The 21,415-nt window shown below is 41.5% G+C and overlaps 2 protein-coding genes across 9 annotated transcripts in view; both read left to right on the top strand.

The window, feature by feature from the left end:
* LOC131352544 (serine/threonine-protein kinase WNK2-like) overlaps positions 1-4,296 on the top strand; it is a 65,162-nt gene extending 60,866 nt beyond the window's left edge. For all 7 annotated transcript variants that reach the window (XM_058388715.1, XM_058388714.1, XM_058388713.1 and 4 more), the window contains one exon: positions 1,136-4,296. In XM_058388715.1, the coding sequence (XP_058244698.1) occupies positions 1,136-1,492 (357 nt within the window). In that variant the 3' untranslated portion in view covers positions 1,493-4,296. The remainder of the gene's footprint in view (positions 1-1,135) is intronic.
* A 1,537-nt stretch (positions 4,297-5,833) lies between these two features.
* Positions 5,834-20,844, top strand: brpf1 (bromodomain and PHD finger containing, 1). 2 transcript variants are annotated; one of them, XM_058388720.1, is made up of 16 exons: positions 5,834-6,144; positions 7,961-8,712; positions 9,666-9,855; positions 10,334-10,621; positions 10,983-11,470; positions 11,809-11,983; positions 12,545-12,673; positions 12,775-12,903; positions 13,395-13,788; positions 13,876-14,166; positions 14,357-14,635; positions 14,854-15,001; positions 15,255-15,388; positions 15,463-15,578; positions 17,150-17,304; positions 19,531-20,844. In XM_058388720.1, exons 2-16 carry the CDS (start codon positions 7,991-7,993, stop codon positions 19,712-19,714), a joined length of 3,822 nt encoding a protein of 1,273 aa, XP_058244703.1. In that variant the 5' UTR covers positions 5,834-6,144; positions 7,961-7,990; the 3' UTR covers positions 19,715-20,844. The 2 variants fall into 2 exon arrangements, with proteins under 2 accessions (XP_058244703.1, XP_058244702.1); XM_058388719.1 differs by having other exon boundaries at positions 5,838-6,144; positions 12,542-12,673.
* The last annotated feature ends 571 nt before the right edge of the window (positions 20,845-21,415 follow it).

Here is a 21,415-nt window from a genome sequence, read left to right as displayed (position 1 = left end):
CTTAAAAACAGTTTATTCTAATATTGAGGATTCGTAATAAACTGGTTGTATTGAGTGATTCATTTTTAATACATGTTTGTCTGTGTATATTTGATGTACAGTTCTCACCCCTGATTTGTCTCTGCTAGACACATGGCAGATGTCAAGAGTTTCAACAATTTGGTTCTTGCTCTTAAACGTTGATGACTTGTATGCAAAAGTTCACATAACTTTGCAGAAATTTCGTTGTGGTCCAGGGGTCTAAGGGAATTAGGGGGTAATTAATGTCTAGTCTTTGACACATTTATTTCAAGAGAAACAGGTTCCTTCATCAGATATTAGGTACATGACACGAGTATAATATGTCTGACATGACATGAGTATGCATGATGCTTTCTTATACCACAGAAGTGACACCGCTACACTTCACTGTTTAAGAAGTATGTCTAGGTTTGCAAAGTCATAGGTCCTACTCTAAAAACCTGAGATCTTGCTTGCTTGATTCTTCCTTTGGTGTATAATTGCTGACCTCTTACTTACCAGCGCAAATTCATAGGAAATGAGTGTCTCCTTATTTCTGTTGGTGTACTATATGGCCAAAGGTTACGGACACCTGACCGTCTCATTCCTGTGGGGTTCTTCCCCAAACTGTTGCCACAAAGTTGGAAGCACAGTTGTATAAAATGCCTCTGTATGCTGTAGCTTTATAGTGCTTCCTTTCACCAGAACTAAATGGCCCCAAACTTGTTCCAGCATGACCCCCGTGCAAACCTTTGCAGTTTCCTTCTCCAAGCCCTGACCTTACACAACCCCTCCGAAGACCTTTCAGATGAATTGCACCTCAGACCTCCTCACCTGACATCACTGCCTGATCTCACTAATGCTCTTTGTGGCTGATCAAATCTCAACAGCCACACTCCAATATCTAGTTTAAAGCCTTCCCTGCAGAATGGAGGATATTCTAACAGTACATGACAGACCAGGTCTGGAGTCAAACAGAAAATGACTGTGATGGTCAGGTGTCAAAAAACTTTTATGCCATAAAAAACTAATATGTACTACTAAAAAGCTATCAGTAGCTTTTTTAACTCTTGCCTCATACTAACTATATCTGTCTTTCATTCTTCCTCACCTTTCTTTCTCTCTTTGCATGCAGATGAGGGCTTCTGCACCCCCAAAGTCCCTGCCATTCCAGCTGCCCCTCCCGTGCCCACTTTCAGCTGCTCCGGGTCCCAGCGTGCCACCTGCCCTCAGTAACGCACCCTCACCCGTTCTCCATCCATCATACATGCTCCCCACTGGCCCTTTTGGAGGGGTAATGCCAGCTTCTGGGTTTCCATCCCAGTGGCCTCAGGTCCCCTGTCCAGTTGGCACAATGGGGCCAGTGAACATGATTGGCGCTCCGGGTATGATATCCATCCCTGCTTTGGTGAACCCTGCACTGCAATCCTTTCCCATGGCACTGAATAGCTCGGATACCCCCACGTGCATAGGCAGTGCCAGAACTCTCTAAACATGCCATTGTTACTGTACCTGGTGTTCCTCTGTAATGCAAAGCTTTCTACTATGTTATGTAAATTAGAACTATGCCGATCATCCAGTGATTCCCTGGTTATTACAGTAACTTCCTACTTAGCTGGTTCTGTTGGCTGGTAATCAATCACTGTCTGTCACAGACACGCTACGATGTGCAGGTTACCCAAGCTTGCACACTGCACCTACAGTACCCATAGTCCTGTCGCATTGGTCCAGTGTTATTGATGTCAGCAACAGTCTGTATTTGACCGCAGACACATCTGTACATAGCCTCAGAGCTTGTAAATAGTGTCTGTGTGCGTGTGCTTGAACAAGTGCAAAAGCATTTGTCTGGCCTTTATTCTACAGCCATAGTGACATCATTTTATGGTCTGTATCTGTCGAGTCTTTTTCACAACAGCTCAGCAATCACCGTTTGCTAAGGCTAAGACAGACAGAAACGCCTTTGACGATGGCTGCCAGAATGTACTCGCACAAACCACAAAGGAAATACGACACAAACGTCAAAGAACAAATCAGAAATGGTATCAAATTCAATCCGTTTGTAATAAGAAATCCATACTTGAAATATCAAATCTGCAACTCGTACAGTTATAGTTTGTAACTGTTGGCTGACAGAATTGCACACCATACAACCGAGTGCTGTCTCAGAACATACTGCAAATCTGGAAAAAAAAAAGAAAAGAAAATGGCTTCAAGGGGAATGTAGTGCCTTGAGAGTTAAACAATTTCCCCATGAAATTCAGCCTTCGATCAAGATGGTGCATCCTTTCGGGTCACTAGAAATCTATTGTGTTTATTGCAATACCTATTTACGTTCAATACCCTTCCCCCAATCCCTAAATAATAATTGTTTACAGTTTTAAGGCTTTCTAGACAAAGCACCACACGACGTCTCTCATGGTCATCAAAATAAACGTCTGCAAACTCTTTTGGTGTTACGATCCCCTCAAATACAAGCACAGTTTAACGTATTCACAGATCTTTATTCCACAACTGTGACCTCGAACACTGGCCACTTGCATGACTTTTGATATCGGAATCCTAAACAATTCCCTGTTCCTGCAGACTTTTACGTGATGCGGTGCTTGAGAATGTTGTCCATAGGAACGATTTTTTTGCATGGTCACTGTAAAGTTTACAAAATTCAGTCCAGGTTTAGATTTGACGGTCAGGTCGGGGGTCAAAAAAGCTGTAGAACGCATTACTCAAGGTAACGTTTGAGACCGTTTGGCTTCACCTTCTTAAGTGCAATTTAACTTTAAAATCCCAAGAAAAGGAAAAAGGGGGGTGAGGGTAGCCTTGTCATGAGCCTTATGCACTAACCAGGTGAAAGAGGAGAGGCTGTGGTTAACTTTAACACACCACAGACCTCTTGTAGCGAGCCATACACTAATTCCAGTGAGTTTCGTTAAGTTGTGTGGGTTTGTGTTTTTGTTTTGTTTTGGGTTTTTTTCTGTCCCGTTGTGGATACCTTTATTGGTGTATGAATTGGATCTTGTATATTTTGAGGTTGGAGGAAGGTGCAATATTTAGTTTACACTTGTTAATATAATATTAATATAATAGATTTTAGCTTTTTTTTATGCTGCTAGAATGACACAGGTGATCCAGTATATGAAAAACGAAGGCAAACAACACTAACTTTTCGCAACCACAGGTACAAACTCTATCCCTGGTCAAAATCTACCCATATATACTCTGCTGCTGGATGAGAACGATAACCGAGTATTAGACATCAAGTCACTCATTAAGTTCTGTCTGTGTTCTTGTTTATAGAATGTTGATTTTCCTCATTTTAGAGGGATTTGGTCTAGCATCCTGAACACCGTCCTGTTCATTCACTTCCCTCTTCCTTAAACCGATTTGCTCTTCGGTCCAGCATGATTAGCTTTGGTCCTAAACACTTCCTGCACTGCGTTTAAACAGCAATACACAAATAGTCGCCAAATCCAGCCCTACTCCAAGCCTGCAAACTCGATACTGTGATGCCACATTAACGTTACGCTGGGGTATAAGGAATTAAATCAAATCAGGAAGTATGTCCATTCGTCACACCTAGTAGTCAGATTTGTCTATTTTCTTTTTCCCCAAAAATACTTTAAATTAGACTATCAAATTTTGATTGGGATGACCTAGAGTCTTTGCTACACTTGGAACTTTTGCACTTGCCCCCTTTTGTAATTTCATGTTCGTCACTTGGACCAGCATGTTGAAGCGCTCGATTACACCCTTCAAAATCGAGCCACGTTTATATACCCCGCATTCGAAGAGGTCGTGAGCCGTGGTTCTGTCAAGCTGTGAATTATACAGGTTGCTTGTAATTAATGTATGTACAGTTATTTTGCTTTTGTATTTCTTTTTTCTCTTCCCCTGTTTTCCCCTCTTCTTTAACATGTATGTGTTATTGTTCCATCAATTCAGTTTGAATTGGATTTTTTTTTTTTTTATGTAGGCTGTTATGCAGAATATTCTGCTTCGGATGAAATACTTTTTCTTTTCTTTTTTTTATAGAAAGAGATTTCTGTCCTCTGTTGTTTTTTGTTTTTTTTTGGATCCAGTTGCCAAGTCTGTATACGCATTTAGCAGATGTGGATCTGAATTATTCATTGTTACCGTTTTCTACATGAAAGCCATGTTTCATTGCTTCTGCTTCAACTTTTGCTCATACATTTGCATTAAGTTTCTTCAGCCCAGCCTAAAAAAAGCTGCACTCTGATCACAAAGACTGTATATGTTTAATGAAAGAAATGAATAAACATTATTTTGTGCTTGATAATAGCATTTCTTATGCGTGTGCCAAGTCATTTAGATTAGCCCTGCATACATGTGGTGAAATCTCAACAAGTACCAAGATATTTTAACCTCCTGGCAGAGGTAACATGTTTGTGGAAAGTCTGGAAGAGGACCATTGTAAAGAAACCTGGTGAATATAAAGAAGTGATTTGGATGATCAACACCTACAAGTGCACCAGCTGGAAGAATCTAATCTTTCTAGAAGAAAAGCTTCACCAAATAATATTGCAGATGATGTTACTTCTGTAGCCAGCATTCTGCAAGAAGAAATAGGGGGGAAAAATAAAATAAAATTGTGTTTTGAATTGTGATAGCTAAGCATTTTGTGAACACAAAAATATTATACATGATGTATTTGTTTTATTATTAATGAATTAATTTTGTCTTATTTTTAATGAAAGACCGCAATAACACTGAAGCTGACTGATCTTTATAGATTAATGAAGCATAATTAATATTGGTGTTGCATAAAGCTCTTAAGAATGTTAGTGTGCCTCATGTAGGGCAGCAAAAATATTGATATCGTTTTGAATATCATTTTATGTGTATGAAAATAATTTAGTTAAAAATGTATGTAAATTTGATCAGTTTTAAATACCCCATTAAAGCGATAGGATAATTTCTAAACCTATTATAATATTTTCCTGTCTTATTTCAGTTATAGCATGCATTACTCTTTATTTTGAGCCATTAAAAAAATATGATAAAATAAAAATGTAGATTGACAGCTGTAGATCCATTTATCAACGTCCACCAGAATGCAGAAATAAAATGTATGTAACTTTAATCATTTTTAAAAATACACCATTAAATCGATAGCGTAATTTCTAAACTACTATTACTAATAATATATTTCCCGTCTTAATTCAACGTTATGGCATGCATTACTACATTATTACTATGGATCTACAGCCGTAGATCCATTTATCAACTTCCACCACAATGCAGAAATAAGCTTCAAGCTGCGTCAATTCTCATTCAATTCCTTTGTGCATTATACTGTATTAGATTACGGTGGATTGTATATTACACAAACCACGCCCCCTGCCGGCTCCAGTCGAGACCTGCTTCTATTAAATATAATGGCGCAAAGGATCCGTTCCATCCTACTGATCCGCGTTGGCAGATTCGTCTAGCATTCTCGTAAATAAACAGAAATATGTAGGAACGACGAAACTGTTCTTCTTTCTTTCTTTCTTTAAAAAAAAAAAAAAAACAAAGACAAAAAACTATGCCCGTTTTGTTGCAAAATATATGAATCGACTTTCACCAAAATCTACAGAGAGAAATACTTTCGGAAAAATAAAAATGAATATATATATACATTCACATATTTATATATACATATAGCAATGTGAAAGTCTCTGTCTAATTCGCAAATCAGGTGGAGATCAAAACAAAACAAACAAAAAAGGTAGTAGTCTGAATTGTATCTTGCTTGTGCGCAGGCCACTTTTTATATTTTATGGCTAATATCATTCTGGAATAAAACGCCAATTTTATGTCATTACAGTGAGAGTTTTCTCGCTAATTCGCCGTCGTGTTGTAATGGCGAATGTGCCAACACGCGCCCATGGCACCCAGTGTAGCCCCTTTTGTTCGCCATAGTCAGTTCCTGGATTATTCCCTTTACAGTTAAATCACCCGCGTTGCTTTATTTTTTTTTTATTTTTTTCCCCTTTTTAAAAAACAACAACAATTATTTCAACTACCCTTGATCAGATAGCCAGATAGACACGGAATCGACCTGAATGTGAACATTTTCGGTGATTATCCGTGGTCGGAAGTGGCGACTGGAGCTCGCGCTGTGCTCGGTGACAAGCGCCTGGAGTAGTGAGTGTTGTTCCGTTCATACCTGCATGTGTTTTGGGAGAAATCGGTAAAAGAGCGTGTATTTAATGTAACCTTTATGCATTTGCACTTTAAACCTCTGTTCATGTCGGATGCACGGGGGCATCAATTGCAAGCGGCACATTTTTGCCGCGAATTAAAGCAGTTAGCCTGCCTGTTAGCCACTCTGTATACAGTAATGCAGGTTGCTGCAGCAAAAGCATGCTTTAAGTTGCAGTGCAATATTGTGGAAAGGAAAACATTTTTAAAAAAAAATCCAGGTTAAGATAGTAAAGCATTTCATACACGCCTTAATTCATCCAGCAGCCTGGAGGAAAACACATTGTTGCGAGATGCTCCGCTGCTTTGTATCCTCCTGTAGTTACACCATGATAGATTAGTTACTATAATATATATTTATGGATACTGTTGCATTTAATCATTTAAGAAAAGTTTCTAGTTTGTTTGTTTTTATTCTAGAGGTGTAAACAAACTGACCGAATGAACCGAATTAAACTTGTCTAGCTGTTTGTTTACATGCCACTCGTGACACGCCAAATAGCTCACCTGTGTAACTTCATTCAACTGATCCAAGCCTGTCAGGGTTCAAGTCCTACAAAAAACAAACAAACCACTGTTCCATGCTTTTCTGAATATTTTAACCCTATGAAAAAAACATTTTGAACCAAATGACATCTTTGTCATGTTGGTTTACTTACGTTTGGATTGTTTTCACATATGTTTGGCTTTGCTTCAGCTTGAGGTCAGTTTTAAAAATGTGATTTCAAGCGAGTTAAATTCATAGTAAACAATAGTAATAAATAAATAAATAAATAGTGGCTTGCTAGACGATATTTATCTTTGAACCGGAGAAGCCAAGTGAAATTTTGTTAGTGGTAGTTTACACAAGGGGTAAATTTTAGTCTGCGAGTGATGGGTCCCACGTCACTGATTGTTCATATGCACCTTGTTAACTTGCTGGGTCTCATTAAAAGCTTTTATGCTATTTTTTTCCCTTTGGTTCCAGTCTTTTGAATTGTTTTCTGTACTATGTGGCCGGATGTATGTAGACACCTGACCGTGACATGGAAAGAATATGAAGTTTGCCTGGATTCACTCTAGATCTTGGAGCGTGGCTGTGGGATCTGTGTTCGTTCAGTCACTAGAGCGTTAGTGATGTTGAATGAGGAGGCCTGGGGTGTGCTGGAGATCCAAATGATCCCAAAGAAGTTCTATGCAAACCACTTACACACCGACATTTGTGCATGCAAGCATTGTCATGCTCGAACACTTAGTTCCAGTATGAAGTGCTGCTACAGCGTGCAAAGACGATCATGTGTCTCCAACTTTGTGGCAAAGATTAGGGAAGGCCCTACTCACATATAGGGATCTTGGCCAGGCGTCTAAATACTTTTGACTCTATGAAGTGTGTATAGTGTACTTTGTCATACTAATGACCAGATGACACAATCTTGGATTTCACAAATTAATGAAGACTTTGTGAAAATATCACGGGTAGATCATTCCTATAATATAAATAATGTGATTAGAATATTTTATAGTGTTTAAGCAGTATTGGCCAATTTAAACAATATAACATCTTAAACATAGTCAGAATGTGGAGTTCATTGCAAGCAGCACATGGGAGCAACCAGTGTAAACATAGCTAAATAACACACATTATTGATTAATACTAAGTAGGTTATTCATTTCAGTATTGGAGTACTCAAAACATGTACATGGTCACAGGAATCCTGTGTTTGTTATTGATGACGATTTCATTCTAATCCAGACACTCTTCTTTTTCTTTATTTTTTAGATGTAAGCTGAAGTAACGCACGCCGACAGCATGGGGCTGGACTTTGATGTGAAAACATTCTGCCACAACTTGCGTGCCACCAAGCCACCGTACGAATGCCCGGTCGAGACGTGCCGCAAGGTCTATAAGAGCTACAGTGGTATCGAGTACCACCTTTACCACTACGACCACGACAACCCACCTTCTGCTCAAGGAACGCCGCAGAAGAAGCGCAAGGGTCGCCCAGCTCGCTCCTCACTACCCACATCCGGAGATGGCTCTGAACTTGGTAACACCCACCCTATGTCAGGGCACGGTGGAATGCCAGGTAGCCCAGCAGATAATTCGGACCACTCACATTCTCCTGGGAGAGACACGATGACCTACGCTCAGGCTCAGCGCATGGTGGAGCTGGAGATCCATGGCAAAGTGCACCGCCTAAGCATCTTTGAGGACCTCGATGTGGTGTCTGAGGAGGACAGTGAGGCTGATGATGGAGTAGGCGGGTCCATGACATGCAACGGTGAGAACGGGGTCAGTGAAGGTGGAACCAATGGAAAGGACAGACCTGACACCCCTGCTGCAGCCAATGGGGGTAAAGGAGCAGGGGCAACACCCAAAGCGGGCAAACACAAGAGCAAAGAAAAGAAGAAGGATGGCATGCATCATCATGGAAATCCACCAGGGCCAGCGGTCAAGCTACCTGAGGCTGTGTTTCGAGAGCTGGATCAAGACAGGCCAGATGCACCACCAAGACCAACATCTTATTACAGGTAAATTTGAGTCACTGTCATAAACCTTATGCTGTTTCAGAAAGACAGGTAATCATTTTAAACAAAATGGGTAACATGGTCTAGATACAAGAAAGTAATGAATGAAGCAGAAGTCATGAAAATTATGACACAAAGCAGTAGGCCTGTGTGTCTGTAGAGTTCTAAGTTTGGTTTCTGCCTAACGCACAGTGTTCCTGGGAAGGGCTTAGGATCCACCATGGTATATGAATGTTATCGAAATTCAGCATTTCAAGCGAGCTTGAAATTCGGTAGTGAATTAGACAAGGCATGTTTTGCAGATCAAGTCTGAAGTGGTGTGGATGATGCATCAGTCAAGATTTCACTCTGGAGACCTGGCTGCTTCCTGCCACTCACACATTTTGTAATCTACAAATTAACACTGATGTTAAAATCCCTGTGTGCAGGGAGTTTAAATGTTCTCCATGTGCTCAAGGGGTTTTCTCCTCCCCAGTCCAAAGACATGCCTTGCAGGTTCTAAATTGTCTGTAAAGTGTGAATGAGTGTGTGTGCATGCGTGTTTGCGCCCTGTGATGGGTTTCGCTGCCTTGTATCCTTTGGGATATGGTCCAAGTTCCCATGACCCTGTGTAAGATAAGTAGTAAAGAAAATTGGTGGATAGATTATTTGATGGTTTATTCTTTTATTTATAGTTGTTTGTTCTGATTTAAGCACATTTATATTCTGATATAACTCACAACTCAGAATTTTTTTGTGGCAGTAATAAAATTGGAAAATGTATGGTGACTGCCAGGAAATTTAATTGGTAATAGCAAGACTATTAATTTAGTTACAATTTCCGATAAATCACTTGTTTCATCCATAGAGCAATCATGTTAATTAATGATCATATTATATGATATTGCATTAAAAACATCTTGTCTTTTCATGTAATTGATGGACTCATGTTATGGCGGCTTTTCTCCCTCTCACAGGTACATTGATAAATCTGTGGAGGAGCTGGACGAGGAGGTGGAGTATGACATCGATGAGGAAGATTACATCTGGCTGGACATTATGAATGACAAACGGCGTAGTGATGGAGTGACGCCGATCCCTCAGGAGGTGTTTGAATACCTGATGGATCGGTTAGAAAAGGAGTCCTACTTTGAGAGCCACAATAAGGTTTGACAGCCTTTTTTTATGCACATTATGCATATGCACATTATTGAGAGCGACTGTATATTTGATGTGAGCTAAGGAAATGGGGTTAGGCCTACATTTTGAAAAACACATTTTCTAAAATTATCTGATTGGACATTTAGACCTGAACAGAACATAAGGGTAAAGATGCAGTCCAGTCCAAGCGTGTCAGAACAGCAAGGCTGTCTGCTCTTGGTTTGAGCTCTGGGTTTCACCTGTGCATTTTGCTATTAAAAAGGATAAACTAACCAGGAAGCTGTCTATTAGGGGAGAAACAAACTGTTTTGATGCTGAGATAAGGGACAATCAATCAGAGCCATTGCACAAAGCAAATACAACTTTATTTACTTATAACATCATGCCCTATTGTGTTTGATTCTTTATGCAGTGCAAGTAAATTGTCTCCACCGTTCAGACCCTGACTATCTCTCTCTGCTCTCTCCTGTCACCTTTGGATCAGGGTGAGCCAAACGCGCTGATCGACGAGGATGCCGTCTGCTGCATTTGCAACGACGGCGAGTGCCAGAACAGCAACGTTATACTGTTCTGCGACATGTGTAACCTGGCCGTGCATCAGGAGTGCTACGGCGTGCCTTACATCCCAGAGGGACAGTGGCTCTGCCGTCGCTGCCTGCAGTCACCCTCTCGTGCAGTCGACTGTGCTCTGTGTCCTAACAAGGGCGGAGCCTTCAAGCAGACCGACGACGCTCGCTGGGCTCATGTCGTGTGTGCGTTGTGGATACCCGAGGTGAGCGTGTAGTGTATATGCATACTCAGGCTCATGTTAGTGCTTAAGGGATTTTCTATCCCGGGATCAATAAAGTATATCTATCTCTGTGGAACAGTGATGCACTTCTGATCATGCAAATGCCTTCAAATATTGAAGGCGCTGACCTATTTTTTTTGCTGTATCGCCCGCCCCTACTTTGTAATGCTGTCCAAAAAAAACATGCAGCGGTGCACAATTTGTAGGTGTCTGAGGAAGCTGGCAGCTAAGATTTATGATGAATGTATTATACACACGCTCCCTGTCTTGCATGAATATTCTGTACTGTTTGAGCCAGTTCTGTTTTTTTCCCCATCTGTCCATTTTTACTTTACTGCTGCAGGTATGCTTTGCCAACACGGTCTTCCTGGAGCCGATCGACAGCATCGAGCACATCCCGGCGGCGCGCTGGAAGCTGACGTGCTACATTTGTAAGCAGCGTGGGGCTGGCGCATGTATCCAGTGTCACAAAGCCAACTGTTACACTGCTTTCCACGTGACGTGTGCACAGCAAGCCGGGCTCTACATGAAGATGGAGCCTGTGCGTGAGACCGGTGCCAACGGTACCTCGTTCAGTGTGCGAAAGACAGCTTACTGTGACGTCCACACGCCGCCCGGCACGGCCCGGCCTCTGGGGGGAGGAACCGGGAGCGGCTCCTCTCTCAGCGAGGCAGAGGACGAGGACGAGGAGGATGGCGGTGGAGTCGGAGAGGAGCGGGCCAAAAGGGCAAAGGCCAAATCGAGGCGGAAACTAAAGAGGGCAAGGAAGATCCTAGCAGAGAAGAGAGCGGCTGCGCCTGTGGTGTCTGTGCCGTGCATACCGCCACACAGGTGTGCTTAATGTTTGTCAAAAAAATACACATGCCATAATGTTTCAAAAACTGTATTATAAATTTCCTTTTCTTTTATTGAGTTAAGCTAAAGCTCAAGTAGCTTCCAATTCATTAGGAGCATCGGTTATGGAATTACATTATATAAAAAAAAATACAGAACAGTGTGTCTTATGAGTGTTTTGGAAATTATTAACCAGTCTTCTAGGACGTTTTTTTTTTTTTTGTTCTCACTGCATAACTAACTCACCTACTGCTGTTTTAAAGGTCATGTAGTTCATCTGCATTGTTCTTTCTCTCTCATCATCCCCTAATCTGTCCCTCATTCCGTCTCTGTAGGCTGAGTAAGATCACAGCCAATCTGACAGTACCCAGGAAGAGTCAGTTCATGCAGAGGCTGCATGCCTATTGGACCCTAAAGAGACAGAGTCGCAACGGCGTCCCTCTGCTGCGTCGCCTTCAGACACACCTGCAGTCCCAACGCAATGTCGAGCCTGTTCCTTCTATAACCACGGTCTGTACACGCACACATAAAAGCACAAGTGCATGTCACACATTTGCATGTCGCTTCTTTCCATGACTTTCTGTATTTCCAAGCCATGTTTTTAATCCCTTGTTAACTTGAGATTGGATTACATCACTCCTGTCAATTTGTCCCACACTCCCCTCTGCTGCGTTTCCCTCCACTGGTTTCTGTAGCTGTAGCTAAAAGCCAAAAGCAGACCCCCATCTACCTGAAGGCAATTATAAAACTCTGCTCTGTTCCACAACCCCTTTAAACCTGTAGACTGATTCAGTGAACCATCCTCCAGGACACAAGGAAGTCATGCATCAAGCATGTTTCTTTATCCCGGCAGTCAGGCTATGGAATGAGCTTCCCCTTAACCCACACTCCTCTTTCGCGTGGTTTTTAAATTAATGGCATTGTCGGATCCTGACCTAATCTGACATGATGCTAAATGCAGTAAATGTAAACTGTAAGCAAACATAAGCTCTACTTAAATCACTTCAGTGATAAGTCAATGAAAACATTTTTACTTGTGCATTGTATTAAAACCTGTATGTGGTGCAGAAGGATGGCGAGGAGAAGCATACGGCACTGAAGGAACAGCTGAAAGCATGGCAGAGACTCAGGCACGACCTGGAGAGAGCCAGACTTCTCGTGGAGCTCATCCGCAAGAGAGAGAAACTCAAGAGGGAGGCGGTGAGGCAGAGCTTCTAAAATCCTGCAGTTGTTTTTTTTTTATGATTCTGCATTGTTGTATCTAAAAACTAACAAACACACACTGTTTTGTACTTTTGTAGCTCAAGATTCAGCAGTTAGCCTTGGAGATGCAGCTGACGCCATTCCTGGCATTGTTGAGGAGTACGCTGGAACAGCTGCAAGAACGAGACACAAGCAACTTCTTCACTGTGCCTGTGCCACTGAATGAGGTACGCGCATCCACAGACGTTATTAGTCAGCTTCACTTCCATGGTTTCTTCTCTAGGAATAGAGATAAAGGATTTTATTATTCAATTCCATAAGGACAGACATCCTGCTAGTAGAGAGTGTATATACATTTTTATTGGCTTTATTTGGACATGCATCATTCTAATGCCAGGAAAATGAGTTCAATAATAAAATACTGGTGCATCAAATATTCCAATAACCATCAACCCATATATTTCAAATGGCCTTCAATAGACAGAAAGTATGTATGTGTTGTGATTATATAGTCTGCCTTAATGCTGACTGTATGCATGGATGGATAATCTATTACCAGTATTTTTTTTTAGAACAAGGATTCTCTCTAAACATGTCCATTCAAAAATATTCTAGCATTTTTGTTTAGCAAATAATTTAAAAGCGAAACATTGTGCAGTTTTTTGTAATGTTCCACATTTTATTTGTGCACATGCATACGAATGTGTGTGTATCTCAGGTCCCAGACTACCTGGATCACATTGAGCGGCCCATGGATTTCCAGACGATGTGGGCGAGTCTGGAGTCCCATCGCTATCTTAACTTTGATACGTTCGAGGCCGACTTTCTGCTTATCGTCAACAACTGCCTCAAATACAATGCCAAGGACACTGTGTTCTACCGGGCAGCATTGAAGTTGCGGGAGGCGGGCAATGGAATCCTGCGACAAACTCGGAGACAGGCTGAGAGAATCGGCTACGACTTTGACACCGGCATGCACCTGCCCCGAGAGCCTAGCCCCGAATCCCCACGTGAGAGAGAGAGGGAGAGGGAACGAGAAAGACAGCGAGAGAAGGAAAGAGAAAGAGAGCAGGACAGGGAAAGAGAGAGGTCCCCTTCTGGTAATGAAGATGGTAAGTTGGCCTTGTGGTGATTTGTGGAAAGGTGTACATTTTTTTTTTAGATACTGACTGTTGATCTTTTGCCTGTCTGTAACTCAGACCTGCGGCGTTTGCCGCTAGAGGAGCAGTTACGAGTCTTGCAGGCACGTTTTGATGATGTCAGCTCAGGGAAGCACAGCATTGGTCGCTCACGTCGAGCCAAGGCTCTGAGGAAGGAGATGACTGTTATTAAACGCAAGCTAGCGCATCAGCGAGATGGCGGGTCCAGTGGGGGAAACCGAGAATCAGGAGCATCCGGAGAGCGTGGCTCTAACCTCGCACACCATGCATCAGGAGCCGCGTGTCATGACGAGGGAGGGGAGAGCAGCAGCCAGGAGATTAGTGGAAAAGGTGGGACCAAATATTTGCACACACTACAGCAGAATGCAGTCTTGTAGGTTTTTCACTGACATCTTTCTCAAATGTGTCATTTTTGACATGCACTAGTCAATAGTCTGTGAACAAAAATTCGGAATATGTATGTGAAAGTAAAAAAAAAAAACTACTTCCTCTCTTTTATTTTGATCTTCTGTCACATTAGATATCACCGCTACTGCCTCTACACTAGCATCAGAAGTGGGCCGCCGAACCTCAATCCTCTTCTCCAAAAAGAACCCAAAGGCCACAGGACCCCCGAAACGTCCGGGGCGCCCCCCTAAAAGACGTGACGCAATACACAACTCCGGAGCAATGAGTTCCAGTCCTGTAGGACCTCCACAGCTCCCCCTGATGACCACAGCACGCCAGCGCAAGAGACCACGAAGCCCTTGCTCCAGTTCCAGCTCTGAGAGTGAGAGTGACAATGATCACGTGGGCCTCGGTAAATACATACATACAGCAATCTTATACTTTCTATGCAGTCCACACTCATAACCTTTTTTTATTTTTCTAAAATAAAGCAAAAAATCTCCTTGTTATGTGTAGGTATAACAGGGAGATATTGTTATACATTGAGTCTACCTATGCTCTTATACTGAAGTATATAATAGGGGTGTTGTTACTGTTGGTTTGACAAGTTTCTCTTTAACTGTCTCTCAGGTCTGCCTAGCAATGGTTTCGATGGTGGCAGTAAGCCCGTGACTGAGAGTTTCCTGGTCTACAGGAACGAGCCACGTTATCCTCGCTCCAGCTCTGACTCTGAGTCTACAACCAGCAGCAGCAGCAGTGCCGCCTCTGACAGAACAAGGTACACACCACAGCTAGAGTGTATATAATCTATAACCTAGTAGTTTGTGATTTGTTAGGTATTGATATACTGGTATTAAAACGTTTACATGATAATTCCATATAGTCATAGCTAGTATTGGTTAGTTAGGTGCTGAAGACAAAAATATTATGAAAATATTGATGGACAAAAGCTATGAAGCTGTGCAGTCTTTGCTAATGGATACGGCTGATTCTAAGCCTTCTCTCCGTCTCTCTCCATCTCCCCATATCAGTACCACTCCTTCAAAGCAGGGCCGTGGGAAGACTTCATTCTCACGCTCAACGTTTCCAGACGATAGCAGCGAGGAAACCTCTGGAACGGAGAATGACTCCTATTCAGTGGGAGGGGCCAGAGGAGTTTCACACTGTAAGTACAGCAACACACCCACACACACTGATGGACACAGAACTGTGCTCATTAAGATGTGTTTGCCTCTCCAGTGGTGCGAAGCCGGAGTAGGTCAGGTTGCTGGATGGGCTCAACAGACTACAGCACGCTAGATGCCCTCGATCTCGTATGGGCCAAGTGTCGAGGATACCCCTCTTATCCTGCTCTGGTAAATCTCACACACAAGCACACAGACTCTTACCTCATACATACACTTAACCTGCGTATGTTTGCCTTACTGTACTCGTGAGGACCTTGCTCTGATGTTATTAATAATGCAAAGAATTAATGCTGTTCTAAATTGATCTAAATCTAATCCAAACCTTAACCTCAGTACCCAGAAGTATACAAAACCTGCAGTATTTGGATATTCACTGATTAGTCATTGATCGATTTTGACTCTGATGTTCATACTCATAGGTTTTTGCAGCTGTACTTTGTTACTTTATAGTGTAAGGTTATAGTGTGTGATGATTTATAACTGAACTATCCAGTGTCACCCAGATAAAGATGGGTTAGTCTTCCTCGTGTCTTCTCAGGGAGTTTTTCCTTGCCAACGCAAATACATTTTCCTTGCTCATTACAAATACATTAATACATTTAAAGGTTTCTATCTGGAATATATTTATTTATGTAAAGTTGTGACAATTTCTTTTGTTAACAGTGTGCACAAAAAAAATGTAATAGAATTGCTTTAAAATATAATCTGGTCTGAATGTACTGGAATGGCAAGGTAAACTCTTTCGTTTTTGCTTTCCATTGAAGACATTTTGGGTTTGAGATCCAAACTTTAATATCCAAGAGTATTATTTACATTGTATGGGCATGCGTGGCTGCTTCTGTCACAGGCTAACGATTCATTACTGTTGATTCATGATGGAGCAGCAGAATGAGTTCAAGATTAAGATTAAAGATTAAGTTCATCATGCAGAAAGAACACACTGCCAACTGAACAAAGGTCTTTATCAGGGGGAAAATTGGATGATTTTACATTGACCAAGTCAATCACCAGACCTTAATTGACCAGTTTTGTGATGTCAGTGGATCACTGGTGTGATGCATTTACTGCAAGAGATATGTAACTAAATATTAAGCTTTATTTCCTCATGACTATCTGTTTACATATTTGTGCTCCTCCAAAAACTGGGCACTCTGCCACCAAAGGGACCATTTTCTAAAGTTGGTTAACACCTCTAGATGTAGGAAATGAAAGCTGAAGCTCTGATCTGTTGTCTCATAATCATTCTTGCCTTTTCAGTTGTTTCGGAGAAGACTGAATATAAATAAACAAGTGGCATGTTCAGTTGTATACAGACATGCAATTTTAAAACCACTGTGTGTCACTCTAACAGCAGCCTTGAACATGGGTTACAGTCATTTACAATCAGTTACCCAATGTAATCAAACAGACTGTCTCCATTTGAGACTAACTATAGTACATGTATTTTTAAAAACGGGAATAAAATCACAATTGAGTCATGCAGAAAAATATTTGACTTTAGTCTGAAGTTTCTGAGCTGCTCTGAGTCACTCCGATCTTCTGCAACGATCAGCAGAATCTGAGCTGTGCCAGGAAATGGCAGGAAATATGTAAACCTATGCCAGTTCTGATGCGTTAAACATAATGAAATCCCAAAGTATGAACGAAAAAAAAATCCCACAACCACAAGACTGATTACAGTTTGATTGATTTACTGTATTTAAGATGCAGCAGAAATGATAACATAATCTATCTCTCAGATTATAGATCCCAAAATGCCACGGGAGGGGATGTTCCACAGAGGTGTGCCGATCCCCGTTCCCCCTCTGGAGGTGCTCAAGCTGGGGGAACAGATGACCCAGGAAGCACGGGAGCATCTATTCCTAGTGCTGTTCTTTGACAACAAGAGGACTTGGTGAGTCAAATCATAATCGTGTGTGTGATTCACATTAGCTTACTAGAGCAACCAATACAACATAAGCATATACACCATAAACCGAGCAACTATATTCTCTCTAGAAAGAATCTCCCCCACTTATAATTTCATATACTTCACATTTTAAGTATATAAAAATGGACTTGTTTTCCGCTCCATTTTAAGTGTCTTGCTACAGAAATAAAATTATAACATTGATTTAGATGTCCCTGGAATTATTTAAGTCTAAACACCCTTTCATGGAGAAGTATTCACCCCCAAAAGCCTGTACAGATTTGAGTTGTCTCAGATGTTTGTCTATAAGTTTTCTATATTCAGCATTGTGATTTTGGCATTTTTGCGCACTCCAGCTCTCTTAACACCATTTCTCAAGGCAAAGATTTGTATTTAAAGTCTGGGCTTTGTCTTGGGCATGATGCAAAACAGGCAGTTACACTGTACAATGAAATTCTCACTCAGCATTCTCTATGATACTGTACAGATTGGTTGGAAATTGCAGTGTCAGATGAGATGCTACCACCACCATGCTTCATGCTTGGAATGGCGTTACCTGGGTGTTGGTCTGTATTTGGCCTTTGCCAAATATAAAGGCTTTTCCCAAAAGATTTTCTCACATCTTACTCCAGGTTTCTCAGAAATGGCTCCCTTCCAGCCGCTCTCACATACAAGCCAGAGCTTTGAAGTGCTCATGATAGTGTTGATGTCTGTCCAGGTTTTCCGGTTTCAGCCATTGAGCTCTGTAACCTCTTCATTATTGTAGCACACTTCTCTGACAACTGCTTATCACTTAATGCAGGGGTGTGCCAGTCCTGTCCACAAAGGGCCAGGTTTATAATAGGTGCAGGTTTTTGTTCAAGTCAGGTGGGATCCACACGTGATTCGGCTGATTATATGATTTCAGTAGATTATCGGATGTGGCCTCTGCATCCTCACTAGCCTTTTTGTGGATAGTATTGCACACCCTTGACTGGAACAGATTTATTTATTTCTAAAGACATCTTAAATTTTTTTTCTTCCAAATTTTAGTCACATCAAAACTATTTGGGCGTTGTGGTGCTCCACAGTGACAGTAGCAGACAGTTATTCTTGTGCTCTTTTTCTCTTTCACTCTCTCTCTCTTTCTTAACATTACTAAGACAAAAATGCTTGGTGTGCTTTGTGGTTTCTCGGTAACCTAAAGCCCTTGGCTGTGAAGATTTCCTTCCACCCTGCGTTACCTCTGACTGTCAGAAAAGTCCTGGGCTGCACTTTCACCATAACAACAATTACACTCTTTGTTAAATGTCTAGTTTAGATATTGATATTTAAATATGTATTATCCTTCAAAATGGCACATCCGTCATAATTTCCCTTTCTTTGTTATTGTAGATACAGTAATGAATAAGGACAAGCTCTTTTATATAAACCTGGGATTTGAATTATAGCCGACGCAACAACATTCAGTGTTAGAGAAAATGAATCTGACCAGTCAGAATCAAGAATCTACAATGCTGTGGTACGATGGCATATGTATTTGTTTTACACATTTCAATATCAGTCTAACTTAACTCTATTTGTGATTAGTAAGAGAACAAATGCGGTATAAGATATTTTATTTCTCTTGCGGTTCAGTCAATTCGAAAATGTCAAACTCACCAGCTTGCACTTGACCTGGCTGCAAGCCTAAAGGGAAATGCTGATCAAACACTTCAGCTCGAACCGTTGTACCATTTATGACTCAGATTGCATACACGTGACGTGTTCGTAAAAAAAATCTCGCCTGTACTTCATTCCTTTTCAGATCTATTGCACCATCATCCCACACTAACTTGGTTAACTCTAAACAAAATCAGACCTAAGTGGTCAGTTACTATATTTTCATCATCTCTAGATCTCAGTTTTGCGTATTGTAATATAATAACAAAATGAGAAGTGCATCCTTGCTTTTCACGAATTCTTTTCCCGTAGCCGTTTCTCTCGCCATTTCGACTTTTCTAAGAAATATTTCACCTAGTGCACATCCTGTGTTAAAGAACAAAGAGCGGTAAATGGGGCAGAGGAAACAAGCATGACACAAAGTGCTGAAAAAGTATACAATGAAATGGAGCAGTGTGGTTTGAAAATGTGCCTAGACTGCCAAAAAAGTGTGTACGAGAAATAGAGCATGTGTGTCTAACTGGTTTTATCTGTTTGTGTGTGTGTGTGTGTGTGTGTGTGTGTGTGCAGGCAATGGTTGCCACGCTCTAAGCTCGTACCGCTGGGTGTGGATCAAGAACTGGATAAGGAGAAGATGCTGGAAGGCAGGAAGTCCAACATCAGGAAGTCGGTGCAGGTGGCGTATCATCGTGCCATGCAGCACCGTAACAAAGTGCAGGGTGATCCTAGCAGCGATACGAGTGATAGTGACTGAAACACACACACACACACACAGCATGCATGAACACCTGATATGATTAACTATTTACAAGGATGTGATATGCATCACTGATGCACACACACGCACACAGGTGGTATGTGTACCTAGGTTTACGCTGATGGATGTCAAAGACACACACAACATAGTAATCCAACTCTTTGGTGCTAAATAACTTTGGGCATGGTGTACGGTGTGTATTGTGTTTTGTCAGGTCTCTAGTTTGTACGTGTTTAAATATATAAACTGGTAGATTTTGTAGAGTCTCTTCTCCATGCCAGGGAAAAAAAAAAACAAACGGAAACACACTCACACCTCACCTCACACTACACGGTTCAGTCTAAATTAGTGAACATGTCTGAACAATAACAGTTTAATGAGACTTGTCGAGATCATGAGTCACAGGTCTCTGATGCGTGTTTGTATCGACATGCACCAACCCGACTCCAACTTTAATAGTGCAGACTGATGTGCGGATGTCTGGGGAAATGAGCTGATCTATAGACGTCACAGTGAGTGGAAGCAGCCAATAGAGAGAAATCTCACATATATGTGGTGGCCATGTCTGTGAATCCAAACAATGTTTTCTTTGTGTGTGTGTGTGTGTGTGTGTGTGTGCGCACAAGCCCCTATGCGAGTGTCCACATTTGCAGGATCAGATTTTCAGCTAGAAATACTGTCTGCATTTTTATGTGCGAGAGAGAGAGAGTGTGTTTGTTTTTGTGTGTGTGTGTGAGAATGGTGAGTTTTGAGACACGAGGTGAGCGAATGGTTGTGGATAATAAAAACAAAACGAGCTGTAAGTCAATGCACAACACGCTGTCCTCACTTTGAACAGAGGACACAACAGATTCCCCCGTCTGAAGAATTATCATTTATTTATTTGATCACACGAGCGATCCCCCATCCTTACGTCCACTCACACACACTACAACACAAATACACTCGCACATGTCTTGTGTCACGGTGTACCCATTGTTGTTCATCCTGTTTTGTACTTTTCTCGTGCTCGGTATTATGTATTATGAGAAGGACTAAATGGTGTGCTCTCTTTTCTGGTTACATGCCAATCCTGTCACTGTAGAACTTTTATATATTAAAAGAAATCTTAAGATAGAATTTAATAAAAAAATTGAGTTTTGTACAACCGTCTCGAACGATGTTATTTTTGTTTGCTTTGTTTTGGTGAAAAGGGTGCGTCTGATGACATGAGGTGGGGGTGTGGCTTTTTAACGTGGGAGGTGTGGAAGTGTGTCTTTGGGTGACACAAAATGTGGTCGTGTCACACTCGAATACCTTAAACAAAATTAATTCATTCTGGATGCTTTCTTTTAATAGATCAGGGCCTACTTTTTATGATTATCCTAACTGATAGTGACAGCTCAATACAACCAGTTAGAGATAATGTGATGCGATGTGATGCTTTTGGCCAGTAGGATGACGCTTTGACACTTAATACAACATGAAATGAATATGAAAAAAAATGGCGGCTGTGCTGTGCTGTATAGTAAAATAATCTGTGGTATGAGTTGCCCTGACATGAACTGAAGTTACTGTTACCACTGCAAGGTGTTTTTCTTTCTTCTCGTATACTACAGCAGTGGGGCATGTGGTAGCTCGGTGGTTAAGCTGTGGCACTGCTGATCGGAAATTTGTGCAAATCCCAGGACCACCGAGTTGTCACCACCAGACCCCTGA

The sequence above is a fragment of the Hemibagrus wyckioides genome, linkage group LG05 (assembly GCF_019097595.1).
Source record: "Hemibagrus wyckioides isolate EC202008001 linkage group LG05, SWU_Hwy_1.0, whole genome shotgun sequence".
NCBI lineage: Eukaryota > Metazoa > Chordata > Actinopteri > Siluriformes > Bagridae > Hemibagrus > Hemibagrus wyckioides.
Note: the sequence above shows the minus strand (reverse complement) of the source record. Positions and strands in the feature narration are given on the sequence as shown.

Excerpts from the sequence above, each read along its gene's own strand:
- brpf1 (XM_058388719.1), top strand. The coding sequence starts at position 7,991 with ATGGGGCTGGACTTTGATGTGAAAACATTCTGCCACAACTTGCGTGCC. Across the intron at positions 8,713-9,665 it reads AGACCAACATCTTATTACAG|GTACATTGATAAATCTGTGG; the intron begins GTAAATTTGAGT and ends TCCCTCTCACAG. Across the intron at positions 11,471-11,808 it reads CCGTGCATACCGCCACACAG|GCTGAGTAAGATCACAGCCA; the intron begins GTGTGCTTAATG and ends CCGTCTCTGTAG.